We start from the raw sequence: 17,413 nt of genomic DNA, 5'->3' as shown, positions 1-17,413 counted from the left end.
TAATGTCGTAGTATAGTAAGTCATAAAATGTCATAATATAGTAAGGCATAAAACGGCAAACAACGTCATAGTAGTAAGGCATAAAATGTCAAAAAAAGTCATAGTATAGTAAGGCCTAAAAACGACATAGTATAGTAAGGCAAAAAATGTCATAGTATAGTAAGTCATAAAATATCAAAAAACGTTATAATAAAGCATAAAAATTAAAAAAAAAAACATCATAGTATAGTAAGGCATAAAATGTAAAAAAATGTCATACTATAGTAAGGCATAAAAACATCAAATAATGTCATAGTATAGTAAGTAATAAAACGTCAAAAAACGTCATAGTATAGTAAGGCATAAAATGTAAAAAAATGTCATACAATAGTAAGGCATAAAACTTCAAAAGACGTCACAGTACAGTAGAGATAGAATATCATACTATAGTAAGTCATAAAACGTCAAAAAACGTCATAATAAAGTAAGGCATAAAAATGTAAAAAAAAAACATCATAAGTAAGGCATAAAATATCATAGTATAGTATGGCATAAATCGTCAAAAAACGCCATAATATAGTAAGGCATAAAATGTCAAAAAAAGTCATAGTATAGTAAGGCATAAAAACGACATAGTATAGTGAGGCATAAAACGTCATAGTATAGTAAGGCATAAAAACATCAAATAATGTCATAGTATAGTAAGGTATAAAATGTAAAAAAATGTCATACAATAGTAAGGCATAGAACTTCAGAAGACGTCACAGTACAGTAAGGCATAAAAACATCAAATAATGTCGTAGTATAGTAAGTCATAAAACGTCATAGTATAGTAAGTCATAAAACGTCAAAAAACGTCAACTACATTAAGGCATGAAAACGTCAAAAAACATCATAGTATAATAAGGCATAAAATGTAAAAAAATGTCATACTATAGTAAGGCATAAAAACATCAAATAATGTCATAGTATAGTAAGTCATAAAACGTCAAAAAACGTCATAGTATAGTAAGGCATAAAATGTAAAAAAAATGTCATACAATAGTAAGGCATAAAAATTCCATAGTATAGTAAGTCATAAAACATCAACTACATTAAGGCATGAAACGTTAAAAAAGGTCATAGTATAGTAAGGCATAAAACGTCATAGTATAGTAAGGCATAAAATGTAAAAAAAAATGTCATACAATAGTAAGGCATAAAAACATCAAATACTGTCATCGTATAGTAAGGCATAAAATGTAAAAAAAATGTCATACAATAGTAAGGCATAAGAACATCAAATAATGTCGTAGTATAGTAAGTCATAAAACATCATAGAATAATAAGTCATAAAACGTCAAAAAATGTCATACAATAGTAAGGCATAAAAACATCAAATAATGTCGTAGTATAGTAAGTCATAAAACATCATAGTATAATAAGTCATAAAACGTCAAAAAATGTCATAATATAGTAAGGCATAAAAATGTAAAAAAACATCATAGTATAGTAAGACATAAAATATCATAGTAAGGCATAAAAACATCATATAATGTCGTAGTATAGTAAGTCATAAAATGTCGTAATATAGCAAGGCATAAAACGTCAAACAACGTCATAGTATAGTAAGGCATAAAATGTCAAAAAAAGTCACAGTATAGTAAGGCCTAAAACGACATAGTATAGTAAGGCAAAAAATGTCATAGTATAGTAAGTCATAAAACATCAAAAAACGTCATAATATAATAAAGCATAAAAATGTAAAAAAAAAACATCATAGTATAGTTAGGCATAAAATGCCAAAAAAGGTCATACTACATTAAGGCATGAAAACGAAAAGAAATGTCATAGTATAGTATGGCATAAAAATGCCATAGTATAGGAAGGCATAAAACGTCATAGTATAGTAAGTCATAAAACGTCAAAAAATGTCATAATATAGTAAGGCATAAAACATCAAAAAACGTCATACTACAGTAAGGCATGAAAATGTGAAAAAAAACATCATAGTATAGTAAGGCATAAAACGTCAAAAAACATCATACTATAGTAAGGCATAAAAATGTAAAAAAAAGTCATACAATAGTAACACATAGAACTTCAAAAGACGTCACATTACAGTAAGGCATAAGAATATCAAATAATGTCATAGTATAGTAAGTCATAAAACGTCATAGTATAGTAAGGCATAAAATGTCAAAAAAAGTCATAGTATAGTAAGGCATAAACATGGCATAGTATAGTAAGTCATAAAACGTCATAGTATAGTAAGTCATAAAATGTCAAAAAAGTCATAGTATAGTAAGGCATAAAATGTCATAGTATAGTAGGTCATAAAACGTCATAGTATAGTAAGTCATAAAACGTCAAAAAATTTCATAGTATAGTAAGGCATAAAATGTAAAAAAAACCATCATAGTATAGTAAGGCATAAAATGTAAAAAGAAAGTCATAATATAGTAAGGCATAAAAACATCAAATAATGTCGTAGTATAGTAAGTCATAAAACGTCATAGTATAGTAAGTCATAAAACGTCAAAAAAGGTCATAGTATAGTAAGACATAAGATATCATAGTATAGTAAGGCATAAAACGTCATAGTATAGTAAGGCATAAAATGTAAAAAAATGTCATACAATAGTAAGGCATAAAACTTCAAAAGACGTCACAGTACAGTAAAGATAGAATATCATACTATAGTAAGTCATAAAACGTCAAAAAACGTCATAATAAAGTAAGGCATAAAAATGTAAAAAAAACATCATAGTATAGTAAGACATAAGATATCATAGTATAGTATGGCATAAAAACATCATATAATGTCGTAGTATAGTAAGTCATAAAATGTCATAATATAGTAAGGCATAAAACGTCAAACAACGTCATAGTATGGTAAGGCATAAAATGTAAAAAAAGTCATAGTATAGTAAGGCAAAAAATGTCATAGTATAGTAAGGCATAAAACATCAAAAAACGTCATAATATAATAAAGCATAAAAATGTAAAAAAAACATCATAGTATAGTAAGGCATAAAATGTCAAAAAAGGTCATACTACATTAAGGCATGAAAACGTAAAACAACGTCATAGTATAGTATGGCATAAAAATGCCATAGTATAGGAAGGCATAAAACGTCATAGTATAGTAAGTCATAAAATGTCAAAAATGTCATAGTATAGTAAGGCATAAAAATGTCGTAGTATAGTAAGTCATAAAACATCATAGTATAGTAAGGCATAAAACGTCATGGTATAGTGAGGTATAAAAACGTCATGGAATAGTGAGGTATAAAAACGGCATAGTATATTAAGGCATAAAAAGTCATGAAAACGTTATACTTTAGTAAGGCATAAAAACATCAAATAATGTCGTAGTATAGTAAGTCATAAAACATCATAGTATAGTAAGGCATAAAACGTCATGGTATAGTGAGGTATAAAAACGTCATGGAATAGTGAGATATAAAAACGGCATAGTATATTAAGGCATAAAAAGTCATGAAAACGTTATAGTATAGTAAGTCATAAAAACGTCAAATAATGTCATAGTATAGGAAGGTATAAAATTTCAAAAACCGTCTTAGTACAATAAGGCATAAAACGTCAAAATACATCATAGTATAGTAAGGCATAAACATGCCATAGTATAGTAAGTCATAAAACGTCATAGTATAGTAAGGCATAAAATGTCAAAAAAGTCATAGTATAGTAAGGCATAAAAATGGCATAGTATAGTAAGCCATAAAACGTCATAGTATAGTAGGTCATAAAACGTCATAGTATAGTAAGTCATAAAACGTCAAAAACGGTCATAGTATAGTAAGGCATAAAATGTAAAAAAAAAACATCATTGTATAGTAAGGCATAAAATGTAAAAAAATGTCATACTATAGTAAGGCATAAAAACATCAAATAATGTCATGGTATAGTAAGTCATAAAACGTCAAAAAACTTCATAGTATAGTAAGGCATAAAATGTAAAAAAAACCATCATAGTATAGTAAGGCATAAAATGTAAAAAAAATGTCATACTATAGTAAAGCATAAAAACATCAAATAATGTCGTAGTATAGTAAGTCATAAAACGTCATAGTATAGTAAGTCATAAAACGTCAAAAAAGGTCATAGTATAGTAAGACATAAGATATCATAGTATAGTAAGTCATAAAATGTCAAAAAAGGTCATAGTATAGTAAGGCATAAAATTAAAAAAAAAAACATCATAGTATAGTAAGGCATAAAATGTAAAAAAAATGTCATACTATAGTAAGGCATAAAAACATTAAATAATGTCATAGTATAGTAAAGATAGAATATCATACTATAGTAAGTCATAAAACGTCAAAAAACGTCATAATAAAGTAAGGCATAAAAATGTAAAAAAAACATCATAAGTAAGGCATAAAACGTCATAGTATAGTAAGTCATAAAATGTCATAGTATAGTAAGTCATAAAACGTCAAAAAAAGTCATAATATAGTAAGGCATAAAAATTAAAAAAAAACATCATAGTATAGTAAGACATAAGATATCATAGTATAGTAAGGCATAAAAACATCATATAATGTCGTAGTATAGTAAGTCATAAAATGTCATAATATAGTAAGGCATAAAACGTCAAACAACATCATAGTATAGTAAGGTATAAAATGTCAAAAAAAGTCACAGTATAGTAAGGCCTAAAAACGACATAGTATAGTAAGGCAAAAAATGTCATAGTATTGTAAGGCATAAAACATCAAAAAACGTCATAATATAATAAAGCATAAAAATGTAAAAAAAAACATCATAGTATAGTAAGGCATAAAATGTCAAAAAAGGTCATACTACATTAAGGCATGAAAACGTAAAAAAACGTCATAGTATAGTATGGCATAAAAATGCCATAGTATAGGAAGGCATAAAACGTCATAGTATAGCAAGTCATAAAATGTCATAGTATAGTGAGGTATAAAACGTCATAGTATAGTGAGGTATAAAAACGGCATAGTATATTAAGGCATAAAAAGTCATGTAAACGTTATACTTTAGTAAGGCATAAAAACGTCAAATAATGTCATAGTATAGGAAGGTATAAAATTTCAAAAACCGTCCTAGTACAATAAGGCATAAAACGTCAAAATACATCATAGTATAGTAAGGCATAAACACGCCATAGTATAGCAAGTCATAAAACGTCATAGTATAGTAAGGCATAAAATGTCAAAAAAGTCATAGTATAGTAAGGCATAAAACTTCATAGTATAGTAAGTCATAAAACGTCATAGTATAATAAGTCATAAAACGTCAAAAAACGTCATAGTATAGTAAGGCATAAAATGTAAAAAACCCATCATAGTATAGTAAGGCATAAAATGTAAAAAAATGTCATACTATAGTAAGGCATAAAAACATCAAATAATGTCGTAGTATAGTTAGTCATAAAACGTCATAGTATAATAAGGCATAAAACGTCAAAATACATCATAGTATAGTAAGGCATAAACACGGCATCGTATAATAAGGCATAAAACGTCAAAATACGTCATGCTATAGTATGGTATGACATATCATAGTATAGTAAGGCATAAAACGTCAAAAAACGTCATAGTATAGTAAGGAATAAAACGTCAAAATACGTCATGCTATAGTATGGTATGAAATATCACAAACACGTCATTGTTTATTAAGGTAAAAAATGTAATGGTACAATAAGGCATAAAACGTCAAATAATATTATATTATATTAAGGCATAAAAACGTCAAAGTATTTCATAGTTATTGTAAGGCACAAAAGGTCAAAAAACGTCATAGTATTGTATGGTATAAAATATAGTATAGTAAGGCAAAAACGTAAAAATGTCACATTATTGTAAGGGGAAAAATGTGATTAAGACGTCATAGTATAGTAAGGTATAAATACGTTATACTGTACTAAGGCATAGAATTCCATGAAACTGTCATTTTTTAGCAAGGCATAAAATATCATAAAAACCTTATAGTATAGCATAAAACGTCATAGTATACTAAGGCACAAAAAAGTCATAGTATAGTAAGAGTCAATCAGAATCAGAATCAGAATCAGAATCAGAATCTGGTTTATTTTCATGTAGGTTTTCAACACACAGAATTTATTTTGGTGTTTTGGCGCATATCAACAAACATAGTAAGAAAAAAAGAAACACAAACAGAGATGAAACAAGAAAGTACTGCAGTTCTGATAGTTTAAATATAAACAAGAAAATTTAACAATACACATAAAATATTCACAATAAATACAGAAAAGAATAAATAGAGCAATATAAATATATACAACACAAACATGTACACTGTGCAAAATGATTGAGGTTGGTGTGTATGTGCAATAGTTCACAGGGGGAATGTGCAATGGTTCAAGGTTGTGGGGGTTGGGGTGGGGGGCGTAGAAGTTCACCATCATTGTCCTTTGCAAGTTAAACTTTTTCAACTGCCAAAGGAGCGTCCTCTCCTGGGCTTTCTTGGTGAGGGAGCTGATGTTCCCACTTGAGGTCCTGTGTGACAGTGGTGCCCAGGAAACAGAAGTACTCCACGGTGTCCATGGAGGAGTCACACAGGGTGATAGGGGTGGGTGGGGCAGGGTTCTTTCTGAAGTCCACTATGATCGCCACAATCTGAAGAGCATTCAGCTCCAGATTGGTCTGCCTGAACCAGGACACCAGATGGTCAATCTCCCACTTGTAGGCAGAGTTATCCCCCATCAGAGATAAGTCGAATGAGGGTGGTGTCATCTGCAAACTTCAGGAGCTTGACTTAAAGATGACTACAGGTGCAGATGTTGGTGTACAGGGAGAAGAGCAGAGGAGAAAAGACACAGCCTTGGTACGATCTGGTGCTGATGGTCTGGGAGTCAGGGATATGTTTCCCCAGATTGATGTGCTGACTCAGACAGGAAGTCAGTGATCCCCCTGCAGGTGGAGACAGGCCCGCTCAGCTGGGGAAGGTTATCCTGCAAAATAAATATGTTGTAATATAGTAAGGCATAAAAATGTCATAGTATAGTAAGGCATGAAAAGGGTAATAGTTTATTAAGGCAAAAAAGTCATAGTATAGTAAGGCATTAAAAGGTCATAATATGGGGAGCCTCTGTGGCTTACCTGGTAGAGTGCGTACCACATGGGCTTAGTCCTAACCACAGCAGCCGTGGGTTGGAATCCGACCTGCGGCCCTTTGCTGCCCAAAGATGAAAGAAAGAAAGAAAAAAAAACGTCATGCTATAGTAAGGTAGAAAAAAAAAGTTTTTCTTACTAATATGTAATCAAAACTTCATAGTATAGTAAGGCATAAAACGTCATAGTATAGTAAAGCATAAAACGTCAAAAAACGTCATAATATAGTAAGGCATAAAATGTAAAAAAAAAAGTCATAGTATAGTAAGGCATAAAAACTTCAAATAATGTCATAGTATAGTAAGGCATAAAATATTATAGTATAGTAAGTCATAAAACGTCATAGTATAGTAAGGCATTAGGGTCGCCAATAAACCTAATGTGCACGTTGGTCTGTGGGAGTAAGCATATGCAAACCTACGCCCTTGCATCTGAGTGGGATGAAGAGTGGAGCAGGTCCCTTTTGTTATCAATGTTTGCTCAGCACCAGCTGCAACTGCAACATGCACCTGTACAGACACTAGGAAAAGAATACAATCGTCTGTATTATTTGAAATATAATAAACCTTTAACAGATTACCTGCTCACTTCTGAATCTTTGAAATGAGTGTGGCTGTGTATTATCACTGCTTTTACAGGTATGTGGTTTTCACATCCAAACACCATGAAGGATTCACAAACTGGCCCTCAGCAGGCTCCTGGAACTGGAACTCAGTGGATGTCGGTCCTCACCGGGACCTGGTGGGAGAGCTGGCTGCAGCTGTCAGGAAGCAGTGAGTTGATAAGGGGGATGCTGCATCCATGTTCACTCAGAATTTTCCATCCTTTCCATATAACATGTCATAGTTTGGTAAATGCACATGAGGCTAGAGAAAATGCCAATAATCTTGAATATGTCATGAATTTTAAGATATGATGTGATGAAGGATTGATCCCCATAAAGAAATTATTCAGGAATCAGTCCATCTTCAGAACAGGATTCTTGATGATACGATTTAAAGAAAAAGAGCACTTAATATCTACATAAACTCTACAACAGAGTGGGAGTTGAGACCTTCACCAGTGCATTACAAAAGTATTTCACTAGTTCACTAATAATTTTCTGTCACCAGATCACTGCATTTGGGTCTTTACCACTCTCTGTATGAATGGTACCATCCCCTTTTCTTGATGGATCAAGCCTCCAGATTCAAGACTCAATATTTTGTTGTCCGTAAGACTCTTCCTGAGCTGGTGGACCTCGTGATGGCGTACAAACCTGATCTGATCTGGTCTGATGGGGACTGGGCAGCTCCGGATACGTACTGGAACTCCACCCAGTTTCTTTCTTGGCTCTACAATGACAGCCCAGTCAAGGTGAAAGACATTTTGCATATATCCATTACATGACGTCTGGCATGATGCGGGTTTATTCTTAAGGCTAAAACTTTCTAATCATAGTGGTCAAGTAGCATCTTAGAAAATGTGAGGAAATAAGAAATTGAAAAAGCACTAAATCTAAATCATGCGTGAGAATAAATCAAATGTGAATGGTTTATGAAGAGTATGTTGGTTTACTGTTATGACGTGTGTTTCTTCAGGATGTAGTGGTCACCAACGACAGGTGGGGTAATGGCTGCTATTGCAAACATGGAGGCTACTACAACTGTGTTGACAGGTACACACCAGGTAAACTTCCAGACCACAAGTGGGAGAAATGCCAGTCCATCGACACCCGTTCCTGGGGCTACAGAAGAGACATGAAGCTTAGTGAACTCTTGGACCTGCCTTCCATCATAAAGGTGAAAGGTCACAGTAGGTCGTCACCTACAACTGATTAATGTCCAGTTATTTGTGATTAGTTGTTTGGTGATCTTGCGCTAATCAAACACTTTCTTTCCTCAGGACATGGTGAATGTGGTGGCAATGGGTGGCAACTACCTACTGAACATTGGGCCCATGTCAGATGGTATGATTGCCCCAGTGTTTGAGGAAAGGCTGAGGGGACTTGGTGCCTGGTTGGGGATAAATGGGGAGGCTATCTATGCTTCCAAACCCTGGAGGATCCAGACTGAAAACAGCACTGTCCAAGTCTGGTGGGACTGAGAATTTCAAGCCATTTTCCATTTTATTGTTATGTAAAATCCTGTTGTAGTATGAATTTAACAACTGTTTGCTCCTATTATAGGTACACTGCTAAAAACAGTACAGTTTATGCCATACTCCTTGGTTGGCCACCCAAACAGCTACTTAAGCTTACAACACCAAAGACATCTGGGGCAACAAAAGTAATCCTTACACTATATACCGGTTAAATTCAATGTAACATCATTTGTCATGTACCTTAAACTTTCATCTTTCACATCCACATGTGACACTTTTGGACTATCCTAACATACCACTGAAGTGGGCACCAGTGACACAAACATCTGGACTCATGATTCTTATACCTGCTATGCCAGTATCCCCTGGAAATGCCTGGACTCTGAAACTGGAGGGTGTAGCTTAAGATCAGCGTGGCAACAAAAGGAGCCTTAAAGTTTTACCTCAGTTACTTGTTTTACAAAATATACAGTTAATGTGTGTGTGATTGTAGATGAATTTATCGATAAGGTTTGGGTGTTGGTGTCAAAAAAAGTTATTTCTTAATAATCTCAATAATTCTCTTAATGCTTCCTAGAGAAATGAAAAGAAACGTGTTTCAGATGGGTATGTTGCCTCACGATTGCAGTAATTTTGTATATGTTTTTATAGTGAATTTAGTAATTTAGTACAATACAATAAACAATGAATGTATAGTATAGGCTACTGTCAGCCTATGATATGGACATTTTGCATGTGAATGTTAATGCCATAGTGTGAAACATCAAAGACTGGAAAAGTGATAATTTTCCTCCAAAATTATAGAGCAACTGTACATTAAACATAAATTACTTTTGTTTTTAGTTTGATCATAACTACACGATACATATTTCTGGTGGAAAAAATAGAAGTAGTCGAAGAAGAAATCACGAAGCCTACTGAAGGGGGCGACAGAGAGCCTTCGTTGAGTCTTAAGTGCTGAAACACCACAAAAGAAGAACCAGTATTTTTTTTTTTTCTTTTTTTTTTTAAAACGACTTTGTTTTGTTTCCAGCAGAAAGAGAGTATCTCCGGGTGCTCCTTAAAAAATTCTGAAGCTGCATTTCTGTCGGAAGAAACGGTGACACATGGGGAAGTCGCGAGATTTAAGTGAGTTTGAGCGGGGTATGATCGTGGGAGCGAGAAGCGCCGGCTGCAGCATCTCGGAAACAGTGAAGCGACTGGGATTTTCTAAGACTGCGGTGTCTCGAGTTTACCGGGAATGGTGCGAGAAGCGGAAAACCTCCAGTCACCGGGGGTCCTGCGGGAGAAAACGCCTCGTCGACGAGAACGGTGAGAAGAGGATGGAGAAGGTGGTGGAAGCTAACAGCCAGGCAACGAGTGAGCAGATCCAGGCTCTGTACAACAGCAGCGCGCAGGAGAAGCCCATCTCACTGGCAACTACCCGCCGGACCTTGAAGCGGCTGGGTTACAGCCGCAGGACTCAGCGGCGGGATTCACTAATCGTGGCCGGGCTGGAGGCATTAGCTGTGTACGCATCCTGTCCTCAACAGCTTGAGACCTCCAAGGATTTTGTGTGCAGGGACGAGAATGAGACGGACTCCAAGATTAAGTCGTCCACGGAGGTTGACTGTAGCAATTAGAATCAACCGCAACAGTGGATGTAGTAATAGAAGTGGATGCCTTCTTCCGATATGACGCCCTGTTATTTCCAAATAAAGTTTCTTTTGTTAACAGAACAATATGTACATACAGAGTGATGTACCAACAGAACATGTGATTATACGTTCACCGATGCCTTCATTAGGAACACCATACTGATACTGGATAGAGCCTTTCTTTCAAAACAGCCTCAGTTTTTCATCTACATGGACTAAAGATGTTGGAAACACTCCTGAGATTCTGCTCCATGTTGAGATGATTGTATCACATAATTTCTGCAGATTTGTCAGATGCTAATTCATGCTGCTAATCTCCTGTTAGACCACATCCCATAGTTACTCTGCTGGATTCAGATCTGGTGACTGAACTACACTGAACTCATTTGTCATGTTCATGAAACCAGTTTGTGACATGGTGCATTATCATGTTGGATGTAGCCATTAAAAGCGGGTAAATTGTCCATTAAGGGATGCACATGGTCAGCAACAATACTCAGATAGGCTGTGGAATTGAAACAATGATTGGTTGGTATTTAGGAGCCCAAAGTGTGTCAAGAAAACATTCCCCACACCATTACACCACCACCAACAGCCTATACTGTTGACACAAGGCAGGTCGGCTCCATGGATTCATGTTGTTGACGCCGTATCCTCCATCTATGAAACTGCTGCTCACTGGATTTTAGTTTTTGGCATCATGCTGAGTAAAAATTCTAGAGACTTTTGTGTGTGAAAATCCCTGGAGATCAGTAGTTTCAGAAATACTCAAACCAGCACCAACAATCACGCCACAGTCAGTCCCTGAGATCACATTTTTTTTCCACATGTTAATGTTTGCTGGGAACATTAGCTGGAGCTCATGACCTGTATCTGCATGCATCGCACTGCTCCCACATGATTAGTTGAATGGATAATTGTATGATTAAGCAGGTGTTCCTAATAAAGTGCTCAGCAAGTGCATACTGTATATTTAGATTCAGAGTATTGAAAACATTAAAAAAAAAAACACCATGCATATTTATTCAACAAAATATAGGTTTTCACCCTCTTCTTTTGCCTCACTATATGCCTGTGCTGGAAATAGGTTTGGGCAAAACTCTATAGATAGTATTGGAGCAAGTCGCTTTCTTTCTTTCTTTCTTTCTTTCTTTCTTTCTTTCTTTCTTTCTTTCTCTTTCCTTCAATTTTATGCAGTTAATTATAAAAAGAAATTTTTTTAAAAAAGAAGAAAGAAATTAGTTAAATATTCAGCTATTCCTAAACTTCCGCACCACCTGATTTGCCACTGGAAATATCCTGATAAGTTTCTAAATGAAATAATCCATAATTTAGCAGTTACATAATATCTATCTGTGAAACAATTTGACATTAGGCCTCCAACAAGGGATGCCTAAAAAACATCTCTGGGGAAACACCAAATATGATCTTCAGGAATCATTACCTAAATACAAAGATTATGTTTGGTCTGAATTTGCCCATGGCACAGTATTTTTAGACTCTATATCTTTTACTATGACAACGGGCAACCTAGTTGTAGGCCAGCATTAATAATTATTGAGCATTTCTCCATTATATCATCGTAATCATCATCATTAACAGCTTTACACAAGTGTAACTTAGATGCCTGTCTGTCCAATGTTTATTAAATAAAGTTGTAATTAAAAAAAAAACAAAACATACTGGATAGTCACGTGGTTACAGTCACATGACGGGAAGAAATTCATCTGCAGGTTCACAACAAAAAGTGAAATTCCCGTGTAACACAGCAGCCTGAGCTTCCTGGTTGCGCCACGGTGTGTGTGTGTGTGAACCCAGAGGACTTGAATGTTTGACTAACCTGTTGTAATAATGTTATTCTCAATTCTCGTTGCCGTTGCTCTTGTTTCTCAAACGGCGGCTCGGTTCACCGCGGACTGGACGAGCTTGGACGCCAGACCGCTTCCTTCATGGTACGACGAGGCCAAACTGGGGATTTTTATCCACTGGGGTGTGTTTTCTGTTCCTGGCTTCGACAGCGAGTGGTTTTGGTGGCACTGGCAGGGCCAGAAGCCTCCGGACCAGAAGTGCGTGAGCTACATGTCCAAGAATTACCCGCCTGGCTTCAGCTACCCGGAGTTCGCGCCTCAGTTTCACGCTCAGTTCTTCAACCCTGGAGACTGGGCGGACATATTCAAGGCCTCAGGTGCAAAGTGAGTCTGTCGATCCCTGGTATTATTTGACCTACATCCGCTCTGGTTTACCGACAACAGTATCACACATTTACATATTATCTGGATTACAGGTATGTCGTCCTGACTGCCAAACACCACGAGGGATTTACGAACTGGGGGTCCCCGAACTCCTGGAACTGGAATTCTGTTGATACCGGTCCTCACAGGGACCTAGTGGGAGACCTGGCAGAGGCAGTGCGCAACAGGTGGGTCCTCACGTGGTATGAAGCTCAGACAAAGTGGTTGTTGCTGGTAGCAGGTACATAAACAGGAATATACCATGAATGCAAAATAAGAAAGATTGTTGTACAACCATCCTGTTCCATGTGACATTTACTGCCTTCCTTCTGACACTGGTGTTAACACTGCTTCCTGATTCAATATCAGCACTGATATGATTTTTATTAGGTGGAGCAGGTTCAGTGTTTACACTGTCAGTTACATTCTTCGGGTCACAGTGAGCTGCAGACTTGGCTTTTAAGTGCCACAGCATCTCTGACCTCATGTTACTGCACATAAAAATGAGTCCAGTGAGGAAAACAGCTTCTTAATTTGGGGGAAAAGGGAGAGCTCTGGTGTCAGATCAGTACTTAGTATCAGCAGATACTCTGAGTTTAGGTTTTGGGGGAGAAAAGAATTGGCATAGTGTCATTTATTCTGTCTTGAAAAAAAAATTAAAGCTTGTAATTTCTTTATTTAGGTCATTGCACTATGGACTCTACAACTCCTTGTATGAGTGGTTCCACCCTCTCTACCTGGCTGACAAGAAGAATGGATTCAAAACACAGGACTTTGTGATGCATAAACTACTACCAGAGCTTTATAACATGGTTGTAAGGTCTGTACTGCTGAAATGATTGCATCTGTGTTTTTTTTCACTTGCACATAATACAATCAGACATAGTTATAGCAGCATGTGCCTCTATGAGAGCGCAGCATGCCGGCAGCAGGTCTGAGCTTTTCCTGTCCTGCTGCCTTGCAGGTACAGGCCTGAGGTGATATGGTCTGATGGGGACTGGGAAGCACCTGACACCTACTGGAACTCCACCCAGTTCCTGGCCTGGCTCTACAATGACAGCCCTGTTAAAGTAAGTGTGTTTATGAAGAGGAGATATTACACAATAGCACAGAAATTATATATATTTTTAGTAAGCGAGACCTTCAGCAGTTAATTGTTTCAGCAAGGTTGCATGCACTTATCAGATCCCTCTTGCCTTAGGATACCATTGTGACCAATGACAGATGGGGAGCTGGCTGTGCCTGTAAACATGGTGGCTACTATAACTGCGAAGACAAATATACTCCAGGCCAGCTGCCAAAGCACAAGTGGGAGAAGTGCACATCTGTGGACACATTTTCCTGGGGTTACCGGAGGAACATGAAAATGAGTGAACTGATGGACTTACCCACCATAATAAAGGTGAGCATGTTAGATAGTAGTGTTTCATAACTGGTTTATAATTTACCAAATCTGTAATGATATCTAGGCTGTTTCCAGTGACTGACTGGTTTTCGTCCTCCTCCTCCTCCTCCTGATGCTGTTACAGGATCTGGTTCGCACTGTGGCTCTGGGAGGTAACTACCTTCTGAATGTGGGTCCCACACCTGATGGGATGATCCCCGCTGTGTTTGAGGAGAGGCTCAGGGGTGTTGGAGCCTGGCTCGCGATCAATGGGGAAGCCATTTATGCTTCTAAACCCTGGAGGGTCCAGACAGAGAACACCACTGTGCCAATCTGGTAAGAAGCGTTCAGATGTTATATAGAGGACAGAGGTGGACTGAACATAGTGTTAACAGCCCTCTGCTGTGGGCGAGCCAAGCATTTTCAGACTTAAGTGCAGAGTAAAACTAAATATTTGCTGCAATCCATTTTAAGTGATTGATCCAATAGTTTATATGCAGATTACTGACACAGCTGTCAACTCCATTTTTCTAGGTATACATCTAAAGGGACTTCTGTTTATGCCATCTTGACAACCAAACCTTCCAAGCCCACAGTGCAGCTGCTGGAACCCAAAACATCAGCGGCCACCAAGGTAAAGTGACTGAGACGAGCAAAAAGAAATATAACCTTGTTAAATACAGAAGTCTGACAGAGGAGCTGTCCTCCCCACAACATGAAATTTTACAACCAGCTTACTCACATGTGTGATTCCAAGTATGTGAAATGTAAGCATCTAAACCACTGATTCTTGTCCCATGTCCAGGTGACCCTATTGGGGAATCCAAAGCCCTTACCCTGGTCCCCAGTCGTGCCCAGCTATGGCCTTGTTGTCCTCCTGCCCGAGCTGCCCTACACCCCTGGTCAGGCCTGGATACTGAAACTGGACGGAATCCAGTGAGCCTTAAACACCTGAAGTGTCCAACCTAATAAACTCAGGTTCATTCTGTGTGAAAAGGGGAAGCTTATGCACTACGGTTGAAGAGACCACGCTGACTTAATAGATTTGTATTTTTGCAAAAAATGAACAGCACACTCCTCTTCAGTGATTCATTTGTTGCTGTGAGTTTTAATGTGTCAGTGCCTCTTGATTATGCTCTTTTCTTTTAATGAGTGAATGATTCAAAATGAAAAGTGGAATCTGCTGTTCAGCTTGTGAGGCAGCTTTTCAGCTGTCTGTAATTTTTGTTTCTGAAATGAATCATTTATCGGCTGTTTTTTTTTTTTTGAAGATGAACAGTTTAACTACAAAGCACTTTTTTATTTTTTTACTGTATACTTTTAAAATGGTGGGATTAAACATTATTTGATTTTTCTGATGAGTGACTGTTGTCAGAAATATGAAAACAATAAAGATATATTAAAAAACTGTTATTCAAAGTCAACTTTCTTCAACTTTTCTGACCATTTCCTCAGTCTGAAGGGTTTCTGAAACTAAAATACCTTACAGTCAAGAGGAAGTTTTCTTGCCATTTGTCTGGTGGCACTTTAAGCCTCCTTCAGATCCCATCACTGTAGGAAACTCTTGTTCGTAGCTCCTGTGTTGTGCTCAGAGGCAATTACTTTCGTAAAAACTCAAATCTTATCCCAATTTCTGTAGTCTCAGATATAGAAACCTTGAGAGTGCTTTTCAGACATAAGTATGAGCGAATAGGTTATTTTTTTCTTCAAACTTCATGGTACAGCCATGGTTGGGAACAAGATGACTACTGAGTGACTTTTGATTTCCTGTGCAGCACTTGTTAACACTTTTATTTTCAGCAACTCCCTGAAGTGCCTGAGGATGGCAATCACCTCCCACATTTTTATATTTTACTTACTGCTGACCTTTTGATTGTAATCTGCTCCTCTCACCCTGAGGCTACTACTGTGTGTTCCTGAAACTTTCCTGGATCCTTTATATTCAGTAGCAGTCGGCTATATTTGTGAATGCAGATCTGTGCCACAACTGTTGTGTGTATGGACAAAAATATCTCTTCAATGTGTCAGTCTGAGATAAGACCTGACTGGAAAAAAGGATACTCATGGGGACTGCGCATTTGATTCCCATCGCCAGCAGCAAATTGTTGTCTGTCCTTTCTTTTAGCCCACCTTAATAGGTGTATGTGGCATGCTTTGTATTTGCATTGCAAATTCCTAAAGCGAGACAAATAAAGAAAATGGAAATTTTCTTTGACCTCTGCTGTGCATTTTTAATGCGTGCTGTCCAGGTGGGGAAATCTGCACAGCAAAACATGTATATCTACTGAGTCGTTTAGTCTTACATCCAATCTCAAAGACTTCATCATCAGTGGGATGAGATTAAGCCATTAGCTTAGGGAAGAGTACCACGTTTATATCTGCCATTAAATATAAAGCTACACAGCCAGTAGCCAGTTAGCTTAGTTTAGCACAAAGAGTGGAAAAGTACTGAAAAGTAAACAACAGTTTTCTGTTTAATGAGGGATATGTGCTGGACCTGGACTATTTCTTGGCCAAGTGCAACTTCGCCTCCACTGGTTTCCTGGCAACTGCTCAGGAAATAGTCTGCCATGAAAAAACTTTTTACTCTTTGGTTTTTGTGCGGATGTATGGTATCAGTTTTCTCTACTAACTATCTGCCAGGATGTCTTCTCCCCCTGGTTTGAAGTGGGTGAGGCTCTGTTGGGAAAAAAAGCGATCACGTATACATCACATAGGTCACACACTTTCATGGACCAATCAGAGTTCAGCAACTCATGAATCAGACAGTCGGGTTGTTTGCTTAAGCTGCCACTGTCAGTCAAATCTCATCAATTTCTCTTCATAAATAATAACTGAGAATGTTTTTTCCAGACCTTAACTATATTTAATATCATAGAGAAATACTTTAGATTAATTTACTTCAGAGTTGAATAAGGGTTCCTCTTTTATAGCACTTTAGAAATTCAAGTCAGAAAGTCAACACAAAAGAAAGACAATGGAGACACAGCCCTC

The 17,413-nt window shown here is 36.7% G+C and overlaps 2 protein-coding genes and 1 long non-coding RNA gene across 3 annotated transcripts in view; 2 read left to right on the top strand and 1 right to left on the bottom strand.

Moving 5' to 3' along the window:
* The window catches only part of LOC111673279 (tissue alpha-L-fucosidase-like), a 16,171-nt gene extending 6,168 nt beyond the window's left edge, over positions 1–10,003 (top strand). The window contains exons 2-7 of the mRNA XM_023431002.2: positions 7,724–7,858; positions 8,198–8,441; positions 8,666–8,866; positions 8,970–9,160; positions 9,253–9,352; positions 9,436–10,003. Of these exons, the coding sequence (XP_023286770.1) occupies positions 7,724–7,858; positions 8,198–8,441; positions 8,666–8,866; positions 8,970–9,160; positions 9,253–9,352; positions 9,436–9,573 (1,009 nt within the window). The 3' untranslated portion in view covers positions 9,574–10,003. The remainder of the gene's footprint in view (positions 1–7,723; positions 7,859–8,197; positions 8,442–8,665; positions 8,867–8,969; positions 9,161–9,252; positions 9,353–9,435) is intronic.
* LOC147817692 (uncharacterized) lies at positions 6,024–7,217 on the bottom strand. Its single transcript, XR_015436136.1, has 2 exons — positions 7,074–7,217; positions 6,024–6,925 (listed from the first exon to the last, which is right to left on the bottom strand). It is a non-coding gene; the product is annotated as an uncharacterized LOC147817692 (long non-coding RNA).
* Positions 10,004–12,513: 2,510 nt separating the features above from the next.
* On the top strand, positions 12,514–16,628 carry LOC111673276 (tissue alpha-L-fucosidase). The gene is made up of 8 exons (XM_023430999.2): positions 12,514–12,996; positions 13,089–13,223; positions 13,718–13,855; positions 14,000–14,105; positions 14,237–14,437; positions 14,565–14,755; positions 14,954–15,053; positions 15,225–16,628. Exons 1-8 carry the CDS (start codon positions 12,656–12,658, stop codon positions 15,357–15,359), a joined length of 1,347 nt encoding a protein of 448 aa, XP_023286767.1. The 5' UTR covers positions 12,514–12,655; the 3' UTR covers positions 15,360–16,628.
* The last annotated feature ends 785 nt before the right edge of the window (positions 16,629–17,413 follow it).

This window comes from Seriola lalandi, unplaced genomic scaffold (assembly GCF_002814215.2).
Source record: "Seriola lalandi dorsalis isolate HSWRI2012SDOR001 ecotype SW California unplaced genomic scaffold, Sedor1 jcf7180002054916, whole genome shotgun sequence".
In the NCBI taxonomy this organism is placed as follows: Eukaryota; Metazoa; Chordata; class Actinopteri; order Carangiformes; family Carangidae; genus Seriola; species Seriola lalandi.
This window is presented reverse-complemented; position numbering and strand designations above follow the sequence as displayed.

Bases quoted from the DNA above. Each gene is read 5' to 3' on its own strand.
- LOC111673276 (XM_023430999.2), top strand. From the start codon at position 12,656: ATGTTATTCTCAATTCTCGTTGCCGTTGCTCTTGTTTCTCAAACGGCG. The intron at 13,856-13,999 runs GTCTGTACTGCT...GCTGCCTTGCAG, and splicing joins CTTTATAACATGGTTGTAAG to GTACAGGCCTGAGGTGATAT. The intron at 14,106-14,236 runs GTAAGTGTGTTT...CTCTTGCCTTAG, and splicing joins ACAATGACAGCCCTGTTAAA to GATACCATTGTGACCAATGA.